This window comes from Pavona decussata, unplaced genomic scaffold, assembly GCF_977016875.1.
Source record: "Pavona decussata unplaced genomic scaffold, jaPavDecu1.1 SCAFFOLD_281, whole genome shotgun sequence".
In the NCBI taxonomy this organism is placed as follows: domain Eukaryota; kingdom Metazoa; phylum Cnidaria; class Anthozoa; order Scleractinia; family Agariciidae; genus Pavona; species Pavona decussata.
The window spans coordinates 246,309-262,638 of record NW_028145682.1 but is presented as its reverse complement, the minus strand read 5'-3'; the positions used below and the strand labels follow the sequence as shown (position 1 = coordinate 262,638).

The following is a 16,330-nucleotide window of genomic DNA, read 5'->3' as shown; positions in this document are numbered from 1 at the left end:
TACTGGTGTAATTTTTACCAGCAATTTAATGTTTTCTCGGAGCAATGTTGAATCCTTTAACATGGCAAAGGACAAGGGACTAATAGGCTCAAATTACTTGACGTGGTCTGCTGTTCGTTGCTCTGTGCCGAGGCATTTAAGGAATCTCATCCTTGATAGAAATGTTTGAAACACACTTGAGTTAAAATGCGGTAACAAAGATTTTGATCCTATCTCGAGCAAGAATAGAAACTTTTATGCTTTTCTCATTCAAGAAAAAGCAAAACATTCAAGAGGTTTCTATAAACTAAATTTTAACCTAAGTGAAGAAGAGACTCGAAAAGCATTTGTACTGGTAAAATCAGTCGCGCTTGAAACATTTGTACAATGTTTTCAGTTCAAAATTTTTAAACAACATTTTGTTTTTGAATACCCGGTTAATAAAAATCGGAAGGATTAAAAGTGATCTTTGTACGTTTTGTCAAACCTCTCGAGAGACGTTAGCACATATCTTTTACCTATGCTCTTTCTCAACAGATTTTTGGACTAAATTTGAAAACTTTTGGTTAACAGTAACCGAGGAGCAAATAAAACTGGAATATACTAATATTATTTTAGGAGTATTAGATGAGAGATCTGACCTGCTCAACTACCTTATAATTTTAGGTAAAATTCATTTGTGGAATTGCCGCAAAAATAACCAAATCCCTTTCTTTTTGCCTTTCGAAGATGTAGTCAAGAGAAAATATGAAATTGAAAAGCTTATAGCCTCTCAAAGCAATTAAAGTTTAAAAACATTTTCAGGCAAAATGGAACCCTGTTTTAAATATCAATCATAATTATTGTGTAAAGGAGTAAGTGCCGCCTGTTCTTTTGTTCTTTTTTTTTTTTTTCTATTAAATAGCATTATGTAAATTATGTAAATTTATATGTATATTTTTGATAATTTAAATCCATATATTGTAACTTTATATAAAGTATCTTGTAAATACAGAAAGTAATTGTGTAATTAGAGTACAATGTAGCGTGAGATTTCTATTTTCAGTTGTGTAGGCAGAGTATCTGTAGTATTTGTAGTGTTTGTAACTGTAGTGTTTGTATTTGTAAAAAAAAAAAAATAATCATGAGAAGCCCGTGATTAAAATACGGTATACAAATTCCGGAAACTCGAACTCACGTTGAAACAAACAAATAAACAAACAAACAACAACAACAACAAAAACAGTCCGAGTCGGTGGTGTTGGTGTTGCATTTCAAGAATTTTTTTATCATTTTTTCACAATCGCGAGTGACTTTGGTGTAATGAGCTTGTTTTTGAGAGTCTTATGAGTTTGGATGTGGGAATTTTAGCAAAATTCTTAAGAACATATTGATTACGGACAACAGAAAGGCGAACATCTAGTGAAGGACGTCTCCCCACATTACAATCACGTTATCAATAAAGGTTGAAGATTTCGACTTGTCAATTTGCTATTTTCTGACATTTAAGGGTTACCGACCGGCCTTTTTTATCGTGGTTAACTTGAACCAAGTGAAAGAAAGATTAGGTCAATATATATATTTAATATGTATATTAAATCATATATTAGATCAGGCTTTTGTCGTCTTCGGGGCTTGGTATGTTTTCTTTGAGCTCTTTAAGGGACATGATTACGTCATAGGGCGTGGAAATTAAGTCATGATTCCAAACGACCGCCATATGAATTCGCCATTTTTATATTCTAGACTCCCTCAAAACTTCCAAAAGACAACCATATTATTAAAATAGTAATCGAAACCAATAGTAAAGTACTAAACCGATCTTAATGCATATGAATTAATTACAGTAAAAAAGTTGACTTTTGTTGATTAGAAACAATTTCTGAGAAGCTGGAGTGTCAAATTTGGCTGCCATTTGAATATTAAATTCAATAAACTTGCCACACCAAATCGTTCCCTGTTAAAGTTCTAAAAAAAAAATAGTCACAAAGTTTGGTGGCGCTTGTTCATCTATTTAAGGATGCAGGGCGGTAGTTGTGGTAGCTTTACATATCTTTAATTTTTCTATTATTGTGTGTTCGCTGATCGGTCAGGATGGATGAATGAAATTGTTTGTCTCCGCGGTTTATTTTCGGGTGCGTCATCAAGGGTACTTGTGTGTTTTGAGGGCCTTATGCTCCGATCCTGAAAAAGCGGTATATGATTCTTTTTTCACCCCTTTTCATCAACTAGTTAATGTAAATACCTACCTTTAGTACAGCAGAAAACTCAGTTGGCACAGTCACGGCTGAATTGTTAGGCCCGTTGCAACAGTGTGGCAGGCTTACAATGAAAGCGCACTGCGTCCTTACTCGTGTATTTTAATCCGCACAACTAGCTCAATCTTATATTGATATTTCCCTTAAATTGTTTATTTTAGCCCTATCGAAGCCGGATTACGTTGCAAATTTGACGCTGGACAGTTTGGTGTATGATGCTGCCAAGAGCGGAGATAAAGTCAAGTTGACTGCTTCTTGGATTCCTTCAAATGGTAGGTGGAAAGGGAAAACTTGCAATCCAGGAAATGCATGAAACCAATTAAATGGGAATTCAGAAAAACCAACAATCACGCACATTAATTAAGTGACCATTCGCGGCTAAAAAAGATTGAAATTCTTTGGAAACAGCAGTACAACACAAAAGTCATCATCCGGTTATTCAAAGCAAAAGTTTAAAGCAGTCTAGTACAATTGTACGGGATTTAAACTCAGTTTTTTTAATCAACGACTAAGAAAGTACTCAGTATATACCCAACTCGTTTCTACAAAACTATACTAGTCTGTTATCTCAACAGAAGAAATTTATACTTTTAAATTGTACCAAGTCAGTTTGGCCTTAGCATTTCTACATTCACACGTGACACTTAATTAACAAAAAGGATATAATAAAATCAGATAAAATGACAACTAATAAAATTTTAAGTTAGATGATATTCGGTTACTGTTGATCCTCTTAGACGGTTTCTTCCTCTTCCCAACCCAAATTTCTTCCAGTCGTCTTCCTTTACACTTTAAAGCTACATCTGTAATTGTGACCTTGTTACCGTCGCTGATAAATCTCTTCATAAGACTATCTTGCAATTCTCAGTTGTCTAGTCACTACTCGAACGTTGTGGTGCACTGTTTTTTGGTCTCAATTTCATATTGGAACTAATCGCTAGCTCTTTGATTTAATGACTTTAGAACATCGACATCTCGTGACAAAGTTTGCCATGGAAGTGGAACCAGGATCTAACTGCCCAGGCGGTTTTTTCCGTCGGCTGAGGGAGACTAACGGGGTGAGTCAGCTGAATTAAACACATGCCTTGGTGAAAGGGAAAAAAAAAAGAAAAAGAAAAAGCACAGCAAGTAAAAAGAAAAGATGTAGAATCCAATCCCGAAATTTTCAGGCAGCATGTTGCATTTGAGTCTTACCTTACCCCACTTATCACACAACTAATCGTTGCTTATCATCATGGTAATTGTTTTAATCGTGGCAATGTACTGGCCGTATGCCGTTTACAAATGAAGTATTCCAGGTGTGAATAACAACTTCTTCAAAAGAACAAAATAATAATAAAAATAATTGATGATAAACTAACGTATTCCTTTCAAATTAACGCTACATTTCATTGGAACTTCTTTTAACAGCTCGAGACGACTTTTTCACTTTACATATACCAGAAGCTGGTGAAATGTGTTCTTACACTTAGGGTAAGACAATATATAGATCTTTTTTCAATACAGTTAACAAGCTAAGTTAAAGTAACTTAGAACTTTTGCACCTTTGTTTCGTTGTGTTTGCTCTCAAAGTTGCAAATGCAAGCACCTAAATGTTTGCAAAAGTCCAAGATTGTAAATCTTAAGTCAGTGTACTTAAAATATTCTACAAATCTTTTTACCTACGGACTCAGAAGCCGACAAAATTTACCATAAGGCATTAATTGAGACTGTTCAGCAGTATTATCAAGTTATCCCGCAATGTCGCTTTGGCTCGACAAGGCATGGTTGAATTAGTAAAAACTCTAATGTTAATTTTACTCCCCGTCACGTTAGAGAAGCTCTATTTGGTACATCGATTCCTAAAAAACATGTTTTCAGAAAGTCTTTCTTAAGCGGTATTTCATTAGAAAAGCCTGACAGCTCAGAATTAACCTCGCTATATTAATTGGAGAGACCTGTCCAAGTTTAATTTAACACATAATGTTTGTCTCCATAATGCAATTGGCCATTTCCGAGTTGCTGTGAACCTCATTATGAAAGCGAGGCTAAGTGCAAAAGCTTTTCATACGAAAGTTAGTTTTGTTTGCGTATGAGTGAAAACTAATTTTCATAATAAAAACTTTGCACTTAACTCACAAATTTTGTGTAAACCTTGTAGTTGTTTTCTTGTTTTCTTTTGTTAGCTGTTGTTTTGTGTAGCACAGTTTTTTTTCGTAAGATACTAATTACTATTAAATATATGGGACTGTTTTTGTATTTTTACTGTACTGCTCCGTGCTTTTGTCATTAAACAAAAGTTTCATTAACTAAAATAGTTTGTAAGTGTAGAAAGTTTTGCTTGAACAATGTTGTTATTATGAAACATGGCTGTGTAACCTTTGTTTTACAGGTTTATTCCTTGATTGAATGCAGTGCTGGTGATCCAACTGTATTAAGGTTCACTTATCCAGGTAGATATTTACCCATGTACTACTACTCAAGTTGGCTCAATTCAAAATATTACCTATCGTGGACTGGTCAATCGACCGACCGGACGACCGATTAAACACTCGCTCGATAAATCGAGTGGTCGTTCAATCAATCATCCATCCATTAATTTAATACCTCAACGGATGGCTAAAAAATGACTTCCGTATTACAAGTTTAAGTTGTAACAGTTGCTGAATATGGTTTGTTCTATTACCTTTCAGGCTGCCAAAACGTTAGGGATTTCCCAACAAGCATTTGCTACGAATGTAAGTCTAAAAACTGCAGTTTTACAGTTAACTTCATTTAATGAACCGTGACTGTAAACAAAATGTTGCGTGCCCGCGTTTACCTGCTGGACGTTTAACTGCTTCACACGGTACTCTGGATATGAAAGTTTGTTCTTTATTTGTAAACGCAGATTTGGCTTAATCGATCCTAACATAGGTACATTTAGAAGAATCAACAATGCCTAAATAGGTCTACAGCGGTTTTTTTTTATCCGTTTTAAGACGTTTCGGTCATTAAAACCATAATAATACATAATACAAAGATAAAAAAATTAAAAATATTAAACGAAGCGAATATTTTAAATTTTTTCTCACGTTACAGCTTTTAATCACCTATTGTTGTTTTTTTAGTATTTATAGACTGATACTAAGCAGCAAAGTTTTTTTTAATCATAAAATGATTTTAAGAAATATTTTATCGCTTTTTTATAGTTAAATGTTTTTTTAAATCACTTCTTGTTCGTATACTACTACTACTACTACTACTACTACTACTACTACTACTACTACTAATAATAATAATTAATAATAATAACAATAATAATGATAATAATAATAATAATAATAATAATAATAATAATGATAATAATAATAATAATAATAATTGTGTCAATAACAAAATGCTTGAATATGATTGGTTCTTTATAGCCCATATTTATAGCTTAATTTTGCTATGTAACTCCAAAACTGTCCGATTTGACCTGTCCGATTACTAGAAGCTTGTAATCGGACACCAATGAAAATCAAGTAGGAAATGCCACCAGCCAATGCAATTTCACTACATGGCACATGATAACCAATCAAAATCAATGAAAAAATTGTGACCAGGTAAACTGTCCAGCTTCAACTGGACATTCCAAGACTGAGATTTTCGCATTTTGTTATTGGCACAATTAATTGGTAACAGGACTTCGTGTCGTACAATTCAGGGGTAATCAGGCTCGTAGTTTCAAATTACTCGCCCGATTACTCCCTGAATTGTACTCCACTCAGTCCTATTACTATTAATAATAATAATAATAATAATAATAATAATAACAATAATAAAAATAATAATAATAATATGATAATAATAAAAACTTTCAAAAATTATCCTCAAGATGTCATCGGAAATGGCAAAGGCTGACATCACATGCAATGGAATTGTTCGACATCCACATGACTTTTATGCAGTAGAATTTGACATATTATGAAATATTACGTCATTAAGTGTGACGTGCGTGAATGTGATACCATGAAACTACATGACAGGGCACCAGATAGAATAGTACGTACTTGGTATTACAGCTCGTCGCACCCGATCTCTAAGGGAAGTTAAGAAACTTGAGAGACTGGACTTACGACTATGATTAACCCTACCCTACCCTAGTATGTTAGCTTTGTAAGTCACGTGCCCTAGTTCGCGTCTTTGTAGCTCGGAAATCGAAAGTGTTGAAATCTCGCTCGGACGTCAATATATCGATGTATATCGATTTCTAATGGCCATTAAATGTTGTGTTCAAGGGTAAAGCTGTGTTTCATCGAGTTTCCTAACACTTGGCAGAGCGCGAAGCGTGAGCTGATGGGACCCTGCAACCACACAGAAAAATGTGTGTAATGGGGCGTCCCTCTCATATTTACATTTCTACATTTCTTTCACCCGCTTTCTTTATTTAGTTGACCCACCTGACGCACCCATAGAAGACCGGATAGCCCGCAATATCCGAACAGTGAGCCCCTTCACAGCACAAGAAGACTACAGATTTCGAGTCACGGTGATGTGGGATCCCCCAATTTATCCATTCAAGGATGTACAGCGATACTTCGTGAAAATGGACAAAGAAAAACAGCCAACAGTTTTCGTTTTTGACACACACGCTTCTACCGTAAGTGGCTAATATTTACGATTTTTATCATGTATATATTTTTTCGATTTCGTATTCCTTCCTCTGTGAAACGCCTTTTTCGGTCTTTAAAACAAGTTGACAATAAAAAATGAAGGCATAATGACGTCAGCGTTTTTGACAACCCGTACTAGAGCAACAAAAAAATGCGCTTGACAGGGTTGGACAGTGTTTTTAAAAAACTACTCTTTTCGAAAACCGAAAAAAAATTGGAAACTATTACAGAAGGGGCGCTAGTTGGCATTCGTTCTACAGAGCTTTTTTTTATCCCTAAGTTTTCACATCCTAAACAACCTTCAGTAATGTTAAAGCTCCTTTAATAATTTGTATCGCCTAAAAGCGTTATATTTAAGCGTTGACGACATTTTTTATAATAAATATTACATAACGAAGTCTAGATTATGCTTGCTCGACTCATTTTAATGTAATCAATATTAATCTGCAGGTTAACACTATTTACTCTTTTGAGAACCTTTTACCAGGGACAAGATACAAAATCAAGGTAAGGGATATAGCAACGTTACTAGATCAATATTAATTAGATAAATGAAAGATACAAGATAATAATAATAATAATAATAATAATAATAATAATAATTGTTATTATTATTTGATTGTCAAAGAAGGGAAACGTAATAACTAAAGCGAGGCAAAGTGAGGCGTCCAATAAGGCGGGCGACAAGGCATTGGTTCAAAAAGCTCATTCACTGCAACATATTTTATGAGTGATCGTTCATTCTTACTTAACGGCCTGTCTCTGTGTGGAACCGTTTGGAAAGCTCACACGGTGAAATGAAAAATTATTCCCACTAAGAAAAGATAAATAAAGTATTACAGTGCAACGAACTCAACCGGGGCCACCGAAAAAAAAAATACTTTAAAATTTAAAGAAATGTTCTCGTTTTTGATTGGTTAACAAACTACCAAAGCCAGACTCCTTTGTTGTAAACGTGACCTGTGATTGGCTGATCAATGTTGGGTGGCCCCAGTTGAGTTCGTTGCACTGTAAGAACAAATGAAGAACGTTACTTGTTATTTTAACGCCTGGGCGAACAACCAAAAAACTTATACCACCGTCCTATATGGGTAATAACGATTCTGACGGCTTATGACGTCACCAAAATTGTGGCTGAAATGTCCCCAACTTGGATTTTACTAAGGGATGGAATTTATTGCCTAAACATTAGCAATATGATTTAAATGTCTTTTATGCTTGTCATGTAGAATAATTTCTACTTCAGAACAAATTGCTCATTTTTGTTAGCATTTAATATCTTTCACAGGAAAAAAAAAATGGTGAGCAAAATCAATTGGCTTGATGGCTTGTGCTTCTTATGTCGTCCTAACCTAACACCCTCCTCCACCAGCTCTTCCACTCCAGAGGGTTAAGCTTCAGTTATTTTAAAATTTCTACAATCCTTGGAGACCCAAGGGAAGATATATAGTAGGGATGGAGCCCGGAGCTCTTGTCGCCCTTCTTGTAAACTTAGGTGGTCCCGATTTAGCCCGTGAAATCTTTGCTCTATCCCAACTATGTGGCAATGGGTCTCCAAGGATGAATCGCTGGGTATCTTAGCTGGTTTATCATTCTATGAAGAAAAAAAATATATATCATAATTAATTTTTGAGAAAATTTACCTTAGCCCAAAGTGTAGTTGACTGGAACTGTTGAGTGCAAACTTGCAATTAACGTTACCCAATGATAATTTAAACTTGGTTGAAAACTCTCGTCACATTTCGGAAGGAAACTGGATTTCTGTAAGTTTTAGCCAGTCTAATGAATGTAAACATACAGCTCGAGGTATTATCTCAGAGTGCGTGGTGATAAACTGTTTCTGTATGGCATTAATCCAGGGAAAGAAACATTCGTTGTTAATAGCAACGATAAGGCCGATGTTTAACGTGTCAACGAACTCAGCCAGTTATATTTAACCTTTTTCATTGTTAAACAGGTCAGAGCAGCTTTTCGAGATGGACGTCCTTCATCAGCTTGGAATGAAATTAATATAACTACCCCTGGTAAGAGAAAAATCCCCGAATGGATGCACGAGTAAATTTTACAGGATCTATGGAATAAAGTCAATGTAGACGTTGTTAATTTTCAATATATCCCTCTTTAATGTTTCTTTATCATCTTGTCTTCCTTTCTTGTTGTTTGTTCTGCTTGCTCTGAAACTCTTCTCTTTACCTTCCTCCATCCACGTCTGTTGTAAGTAGATAAACGAACTAACCATCTGAACACGAGATAGCAATGCCACCAGCTGCTAATAATCACAAGGTAACTTCAGCGTGACGTCAAAGTGGTACTGCAACAGGAATCGTTTTTATTTTATTTTATTATTTTTTTTTGCAAGACGTTTAAGCCTCAAGTTAATGTGTTTGAACCCTAAGCTTCAAGAAGAAATTAAATTTAGATCAACCAAACAAAAAGGATGCCCGAAAGTGCGTAATTACTCAAACAGCAACTACCTGAGCCGGGTAATTTCGTGTTTCGTAATTTTCCTGTCGTGACGTCATCTTATCATTTTGGCGGCATGGAAAAGTTCGGAAAAGGTAGCCGAAAAATCTCAAGTTTATCCTCTATTTCTTCTGTGTGTGCATAAGCAGTTCTATCTCTATTTCTATCGATTCCAGTTTTCGTTACTTATTACTGCAACTTCGCCTAAATATTTTTGTTAGGCAATCATACTCGAATTGCTGCATTCCATAATATTAGCACACGGTTGTCTTTTCTTCGTCCTCTTTTCTTTCAGCCTGCATCATTATCCGAAGATGATGTATCGGAGACAGCGGATACAAATCTTCCTGGCGATACAAGAACGACTTAAATTTGATAATTAATAATATCGGGCTAAATATAATGGACTTTGGACAGCATGAAACTGTCATATCAGATAAATAAAGGAACTGATTTTAAACATGATACACGCCAAATAAACATTTTCTTGGTTCTCTCGCTATTCAGAAAAGTTACAGATAATAAACCGGCTTTCCCACTGTATACGTTCAAGAAAACAGTATATCCCTAGAAAATTTCTTTGCTTGCCTAGCACTTTTACAAAGGAAACCCAGAACAAATACCAAAACACCCGGACCCGACAGCCAAAAAGCGCACAAGCAAAAAAAAAACAAAACAAAAAAAAACAAACAAACAAACAAACAAAAAAAGAAAGAAAGAAAGAAACATTAGGTATCGATCCAGAAAAACACTCAGCTAATTCGTCAGAGGTATAAGAGAGTAAAACAAACCTTTTTTTTTTTAGGCCAACAGGGATACTGAGAAATAGAAAAGAAGGAACTTACTACTCTCAAACATAAAGAAATCAAGCCCGCGTTGATCAACGAACAATCAGTTGGTGTGATGCCAGCTATGTTGGTTACACGCGCTGGCATCTTTACCAACGAATCGATGAGCATAAAAGATCTGGATCAATATTCAATCACAGCCAAAGTCAACATCCATCAAGAACAATAACATCTAATATGTTTCACATTCTTAAGAAATGCTCCAGCAAATTTGATTGTCTTCTCTACGAAATGTTCCTTATTCGTGAGCACAAACCGTGTCTAAATATTCAAAGTGACTCGATAAAAGCAAAACTCTTCACCTAGCCTCAAGGGACTTGAACTTGAACTTGAACATTAATATTCTTGTTATCTGTTGAACATTATATTTTGACCTGATGATGGTTTCATGAGAACACCGACACGTTGTAAATATGATTCTACCCGATCACTTTATCATGCTTGTTAAAAAAAAAAAAAAAATGGGATGGGATGGGCTATTTAGTTCAGGGCCGTCTTAATGAGACCACAGAATTTTTAATTGTACTTTTGCTTTGATACAGATTTCACACGACTGGAAATTGAACTAGAAGACCGTATGAGGTTGTCCAACACAATATACCCTGTCAGTTAGAGTCAGATACCACCAGTCATTCTCATCCCACCATTTTCCTCTCATTTAATCTCAGTAGTGTGTAATATTGGGAATGCACAATAGTTTACCCAAGTGCACTTTAGCTTATACCACTTTCTTTAAATTGTGTCATCTTAATTGATGATTTTATTTTGACTTAATTCCCAGTGTATAAAGGTTATGAACGCGAGAAGAAATATATTCTTTGGGATAATGTCAAGAAACAGAAACGAAATAACCCCAACTTTGGAAAAAAAATAGTGTGTCACACTTAAAGATTCACTGGCACAACACATTGTATAATACAATCAGAATACTTTCACAGGAAACTGCTGTACTGTCACAACTTACGGTTTCATATGCGAAAAGTAATAACTGCAAATTATTGCTGAATAGCTTGGCGAACAATAATCTAATAAAACAACCTTCCATTTCATTTCTCCACAGGTGTCGATCCAGATGAAGTAAAAGTGCGTAATTTAACAGCGGGACGATTCTTTCTGACGGCAGGAGGAGGCAGCTTTGTTGTAAACATATCTTGGCAGAGACCCACCTTTAATTATAGCGTGCTCTCTGAGTACTTATTTTCTTACAAGGTTGGGAACAAAAACAGCACTGGAGGCAAAATCGTGAGTGTTGTTCGCTTCACTTGTCTCAACTCAGTCATTGGTTTGCAAACAAATAAAAATGCTTTAGGACTCTCTCTGTCTATCATCTCCTTACTACGGTTACTTTTTCTTGGCCAAACGGGAATTGTGATATCTTAAGAAGACTAGATTAACTAGACCATGCGGTACAATATGATACCGGTACGGTCGAGGGTCTTAAACATTATTTGTAGTAACACCTTGAAAAGCCAAAAAAAAGTAACACTTACAATCATGGAAGCATTAAAGCTACCATACTAAAAGTATTTATAACTGTCTAAGGCCCAGGGGCTGGTTGCTCGAAAGCCGATTAACGCTAATCTACGATTAAAAGTTAACCAAGGTTTTCAACTCCCTCATAAAAATCTTTTTAGATGCTTATTTTCAGCTAATGGTTAAGAAACTCTAAGTAAAAAGTGAGGGACAGAAATATTTTTGAAGAATAATTACTAAGTATTCATACGCATTCATGAGCTGGAATCAAAGTTTATGTTGCCCAGGATTAGCTTAATCGGAATTTAAACAACTGGGCTCAGGATAGCTAATTTTCAAGTCCTTCCCTTGTGTCTAAGAACAGTTGATAAAACAGATTATGGTTTATGGGAATCATTTGGTATCTTTCCCTGGCGTTCTACTGAGGACCCGTTCCAGCATAGTTGTGACCAAAAAGACGGATTCAATCCCACGACATCGCCTCTTTAATTGTTTAATATCAAGTTTGCCCCTTATTAGCTTAATTTTCTGAAAGTAATCATCAATAAGATTTTGAGATCTATATATTTTAAGGACTTTGTCTAAAGGACATTTTTAATCTGAATCTCTGTCCTGTGCTTGCAACGTAATCATTGACTATGATCATTTTCTATGCATGAATTATTTTACAGAATACAACTCACTTTGTAATTTCCGGTATACTGCATGGAGAGCAGATGGACTATCAGGTAAGTCGTCCATTATCTATACTTAACTACACTTATCTTTGCTTCCACAGTAATGATAATATTTTTCTTCTTGAACTTGGTCTTGCATTTCTTTTTGCTTGTATGGACTCTTGGGCTTGACCCTTCTGGAAGATGGCTGTTTCAAATCAATACTTTTAATATTCATCAAAACGAATCTTGGTTTTTTTTTTTTTGGTTAGGTTGTGCCACTATACGAACACGCGTGGGTCCAAGGAAAAGAAGCGTCTGCAATTACAAGGGCACCTGGTATTAAGAATTAATTTAATTCATTCATATCGATCGCTTAGCCTAAGAGTAGGCACATTGCGGCTCCTCCTTCCCCTCTCCTTTTCACCCACCCACATTCTCCCCAGTGATAAAAAAAAAAAAAACTTCAAAGCGTTAAAGTCATGATAATGAAACTAGGAGGGTATTTAGCACGTGTGACACAGTCTCTTTAGGGGTCCACTCAATGGGATGGTGACGTCATAAGGAATTAGAAGCACTTCATTTGTTTTTACACAGCCGCCATCCTAGACCCCCATACTGGATTCTCCAATTTCTCCAAAACCTCAGAAAACCTCTCAATTTAACTAAAAATATCCCAAACCACTATAATACTGTTAATAAAATAATGTCATAGTAAATCTAGATTTTAAACATATGGTTCTCAACATCATGTTGCCATTGAAGCAGCTAGTCACTTGAAAAGTATTATGTTATACTAAATCGCTGCAAGGTAAATTTTAGGCAAAAAACGAACGAAACTGGAAATGAAAATGTTTCTATTAAGGAAATCTTTTCAAAAGGGGGAACTAAGGGGAAGGAATGGCCTTTACTTACAAACGACAACAGGAAATAGAGGTTTTTCAGCGTCCGGCTCTTGCTCAAACAAAAAAAGTCAAAGGTACGACAATCCGTTGATCATTTTATAACATTTTTTTTTTCTTTTTGTCTTTAGTTCCGCCAGATAACGATGTCAGAGTGAAAAATATACAAGTTGGAAAATTTGTACCCGAGCTTGGAAATGGTACTTTCTCATTAAATTTGTCTTGGACTGGGCCAGCTTTCAATTTCACGTTCCGCTCCTTTGAAGTTGTGTACGAATTGACGGGATATAACGCCGAAAAGCCGGTTGTTAAAACTGTGGTAAGAAATTGAAATTCACCTATTTCTTAAGTTACAGCTTTTAAGTAATCCAAGAATATATCGAGTAATGCAATAAGGTAAATGCATATTATTATTTTCTTTTGATCACAGAATAAACCAACATTCTATCTATCGGGAATGAAACCAAAGGAGTTTCTAATGTTTAAGGTACGTTATAAAAACGAATAAAGCAGCCAGACCACCGAAACGACTAAAAAACAACAATAACAAATTTTAAACTGCAAAAAGGCAAACAAATAAAAAAATAAATTCCCCCATCTTCCCTTTAAATCGTCAACGTTCTCACTTGTCTTTACCAAGAGGTTTTCTTGAATTTTGAAAAGTTGCCTCCGGCAAAAGCTCAACAGACTGCATTTCTAGGCCCCATCAACAAAGGTGCCTTACAACAGGTCTTATATAATATTTTTAAATATTACATTTTGTTGAAATGTTATGAAAAATAACTAACAAGCTATAGAACCATTTTTTTTTTTTTAGGCAAGAGACAGCATAACATTTCAAGAGCACCACTAATTTTCTAGTTCTTGAATTACCCTTTCTCAAACTCATGAAGTTGCATCCAGTCTTTGGCTACCACAAGATTGAACAACATTGGTTGACATAGTTCTTATTAGTTTGCAATATTTTGTAGGTTACACCAGTGTTTGACAACCAATACATACAGAAGGTGGAAGACCAAGTTACTGCGACCGCACCAGGTTAGCATGTCCGCTAATTCATACAACAGAACACGTAGCACCCAGAATGCATCAACCATCGTCCACTGAAATAATTTATAATATTATCGCATACATCTAAGCCATTTAGCTATCTGTACGTAAACAACAAAATCTCGCCTTGATCAAGACAAACTAGCTGCTAACTCTCTGTTTTATTTCAGAGCCCAACCCAAACACTGTAAAAGTACGAAACATGACATACAAAGAGCTTAATACCAGCTTAACAGAACAACTGGATTTCTTAATCTCGTGGCGGAGGCCGCTCTTTCAGGGCACCAGTGTAAAGAAATACGCTGTTACCTACATTCGCTCGGGTAACCCAAACAGGGACAAACGTTTGAACTTTAAAAAGGTAAGACATTACATGTGATGCAACAAAATTATCCCAACGACAAAGTTGGGATGACTTCCAATGATCAGAAAAATCATCGAAATAAAAAAATAAACAATGTCTCAAATTCTTAAACCAAGAGTACCTTCTTAGTTTTCTTTTGGATAGTAATGAAAGCGAACAACGTGAGCGAGCGCAAAAAATTGCGCAAATTACGAACTTTTAGACTTATTTGATTATTATTTCAGCCGTTTAAAATAACAGCCACCGTTTAGAGAATGTTTTATCTACGACCAAAGACGTTTGGGAAAAAAATGAGAAATTGATAAGTTTTATTTTTCTGATTTTGTAACGAAAATGTGGGAATAGCCCTGTATTTACTTGAAAAGGCTCTGACATGTTTTTCTAAGATCGCCCACAAGTGGCATTCATGAGTAGTTCAAATTCTGACAGTTTCGTTGTAAAGTGTTGGCCTTTCCTTTCCTTGGTTAAAGCGATAGTGTTTCTCTTATGGCGATATGTTGCCCAGTTTACACTGGTAACATGTAGCATCTACGTTTAAGTGATGCGTACATATTTGCATGTCCATGCTGTCGACATTTCGTTTCGTCGCTTTGTAAACCAATTTTTGGCCATCACCGGCCAGCACTGGCCAACTCCTGTTACTGAGGATACTGAACCAAATGCTGTTTTGTGAAGCTTCTTGAACTCGTTTAACTGTGACGAAAGTCGTTATATGATTGAGCCAAATCTCTTGAACATTTAAGTTTATTAAAATTATAAGTAACACTCTATTGCTTTCCCTTTTTGTTACCAGGCTGAGACGAGTTTTCCGGTATACGACTTGATCCCTGGAGACAAAGTGGAAGTAGAGGTAAGAGAAACTGAATAAAGCTACTAAAGCCCTATGGGAGCAAATATCTGATATCCACTTCAGTTTGGTCTGGAAAAACTCGAATTTTTATACACAAATATTTTATTCAATAGCAATATCAGTTTTCGAAGTGTAACGATTTTAAAAGTCCGCTTTAAACCTAAGTTACCCAAGCGGCCGATGCTTAACCCGTTTTCTAAAGTTTGGAGCAACAAGCGCTATTGATACTGTGTCTCCACCTATTCTTCTATCATAATAACTTGGTCGGGCATTGCGGCGTGTTTTGTGGCTAGCTAAAATGGAGAATTCAGCGGACTTAAATATATTTTAGGCCGCTGCTCTGAGCTAATAATAAGAAGAAAATAACGTAGCCAGCCAATCAGAACTGGAAACCATTCAACTGTTTACGCCGTTTTCTTGCTTGTTTGGCTGAAGCACTGCTAATTTCAAAGAAATTGTTTTGAGCTACAAAATGGCTGAAAAACCTAACAAAGAAACAAATTTTTATTCGTCTCCGCTAGATGAAGGGGACTTACAGAAAGTCGTGGGCGATGGTGAAAATAATCTCTGTAATAGTAGCTCCATGGCCAGCAGCGAAGTGAATGTAAATTTGTCTTCATCGAGAGCGTTTAAGGCATCGGTTACTGTACTGTCTTTGATTCCTTTTCTAAATACCCTCTGAAATTATTATAATAGTAATAGAGTTGATGTTCTTGGGCGTAAATATCTTTCAGGCCCTTCTCACAACTCACTTTAAAATGAGCCTGAGTCGGGTCAAAAACATATTTACGACCGCGAACATCAACTCTATTGTTATATTGTTACCCTCAGCAGTATGTCGTCGGTGCTCCTTTATACACCAGGTTAAAGAGAGAGAAAGAGAGTGTGGTGG

The 16,330-nt window shown here is 35.8% G+C and overlaps 1 protein-coding gene across 3 annotated transcripts in view; it reads left to right on the top strand.

Annotated features, from left to right (window-relative positions):
- LOC146455221 (uncharacterized) overlaps positions 1-16,330 on the top strand; it is a 40,180-nt gene that overhangs the window by 10,241 nt on the left and 13,609 nt on the right. For all 3 annotated transcript variants that reach the window (XM_085094488.1, XM_085094490.1, XM_085094487.1), the window contains 16 exons: positions 2,378-2,488; positions 3,180-3,274; positions 3,627-3,689; positions 4,588-4,648; positions 4,889-4,933; positions 6,611-6,819; positions 7,283-7,339; positions 8,790-8,856; positions 11,204-11,385; positions 12,288-12,344; positions 12,545-12,611; positions 13,306-13,493; positions 13,605-13,661; positions 14,146-14,212; positions 14,395-14,585; positions 15,382-15,438. In XM_085094488.1, coding sequence (XP_084950614.1) covers positions 2,378-2,488; positions 3,180-3,274; positions 3,627-3,689; positions 4,588-4,648; positions 4,889-4,933; positions 6,611-6,819; positions 7,283-7,339; positions 8,790-8,856; positions 11,204-11,385; positions 12,288-12,344; positions 12,545-12,611; positions 13,306-13,493; positions 13,605-13,661; positions 14,146-14,212; positions 14,395-14,585; positions 15,382-15,438 — 1,574 coding nt within the window. The remainder of the gene's footprint in view (positions 1-2,377; positions 2,489-3,179; positions 3,275-3,626; positions 3,690-4,587; positions 4,649-4,888; positions 4,934-6,610; positions 6,820-7,282; positions 7,340-8,789; positions 8,857-11,203; positions 11,386-12,287; positions 12,345-12,544; positions 12,612-13,305; positions 13,494-13,604; positions 13,662-14,145; positions 14,213-14,394; positions 14,586-15,381; positions 15,439-16,330) is intronic.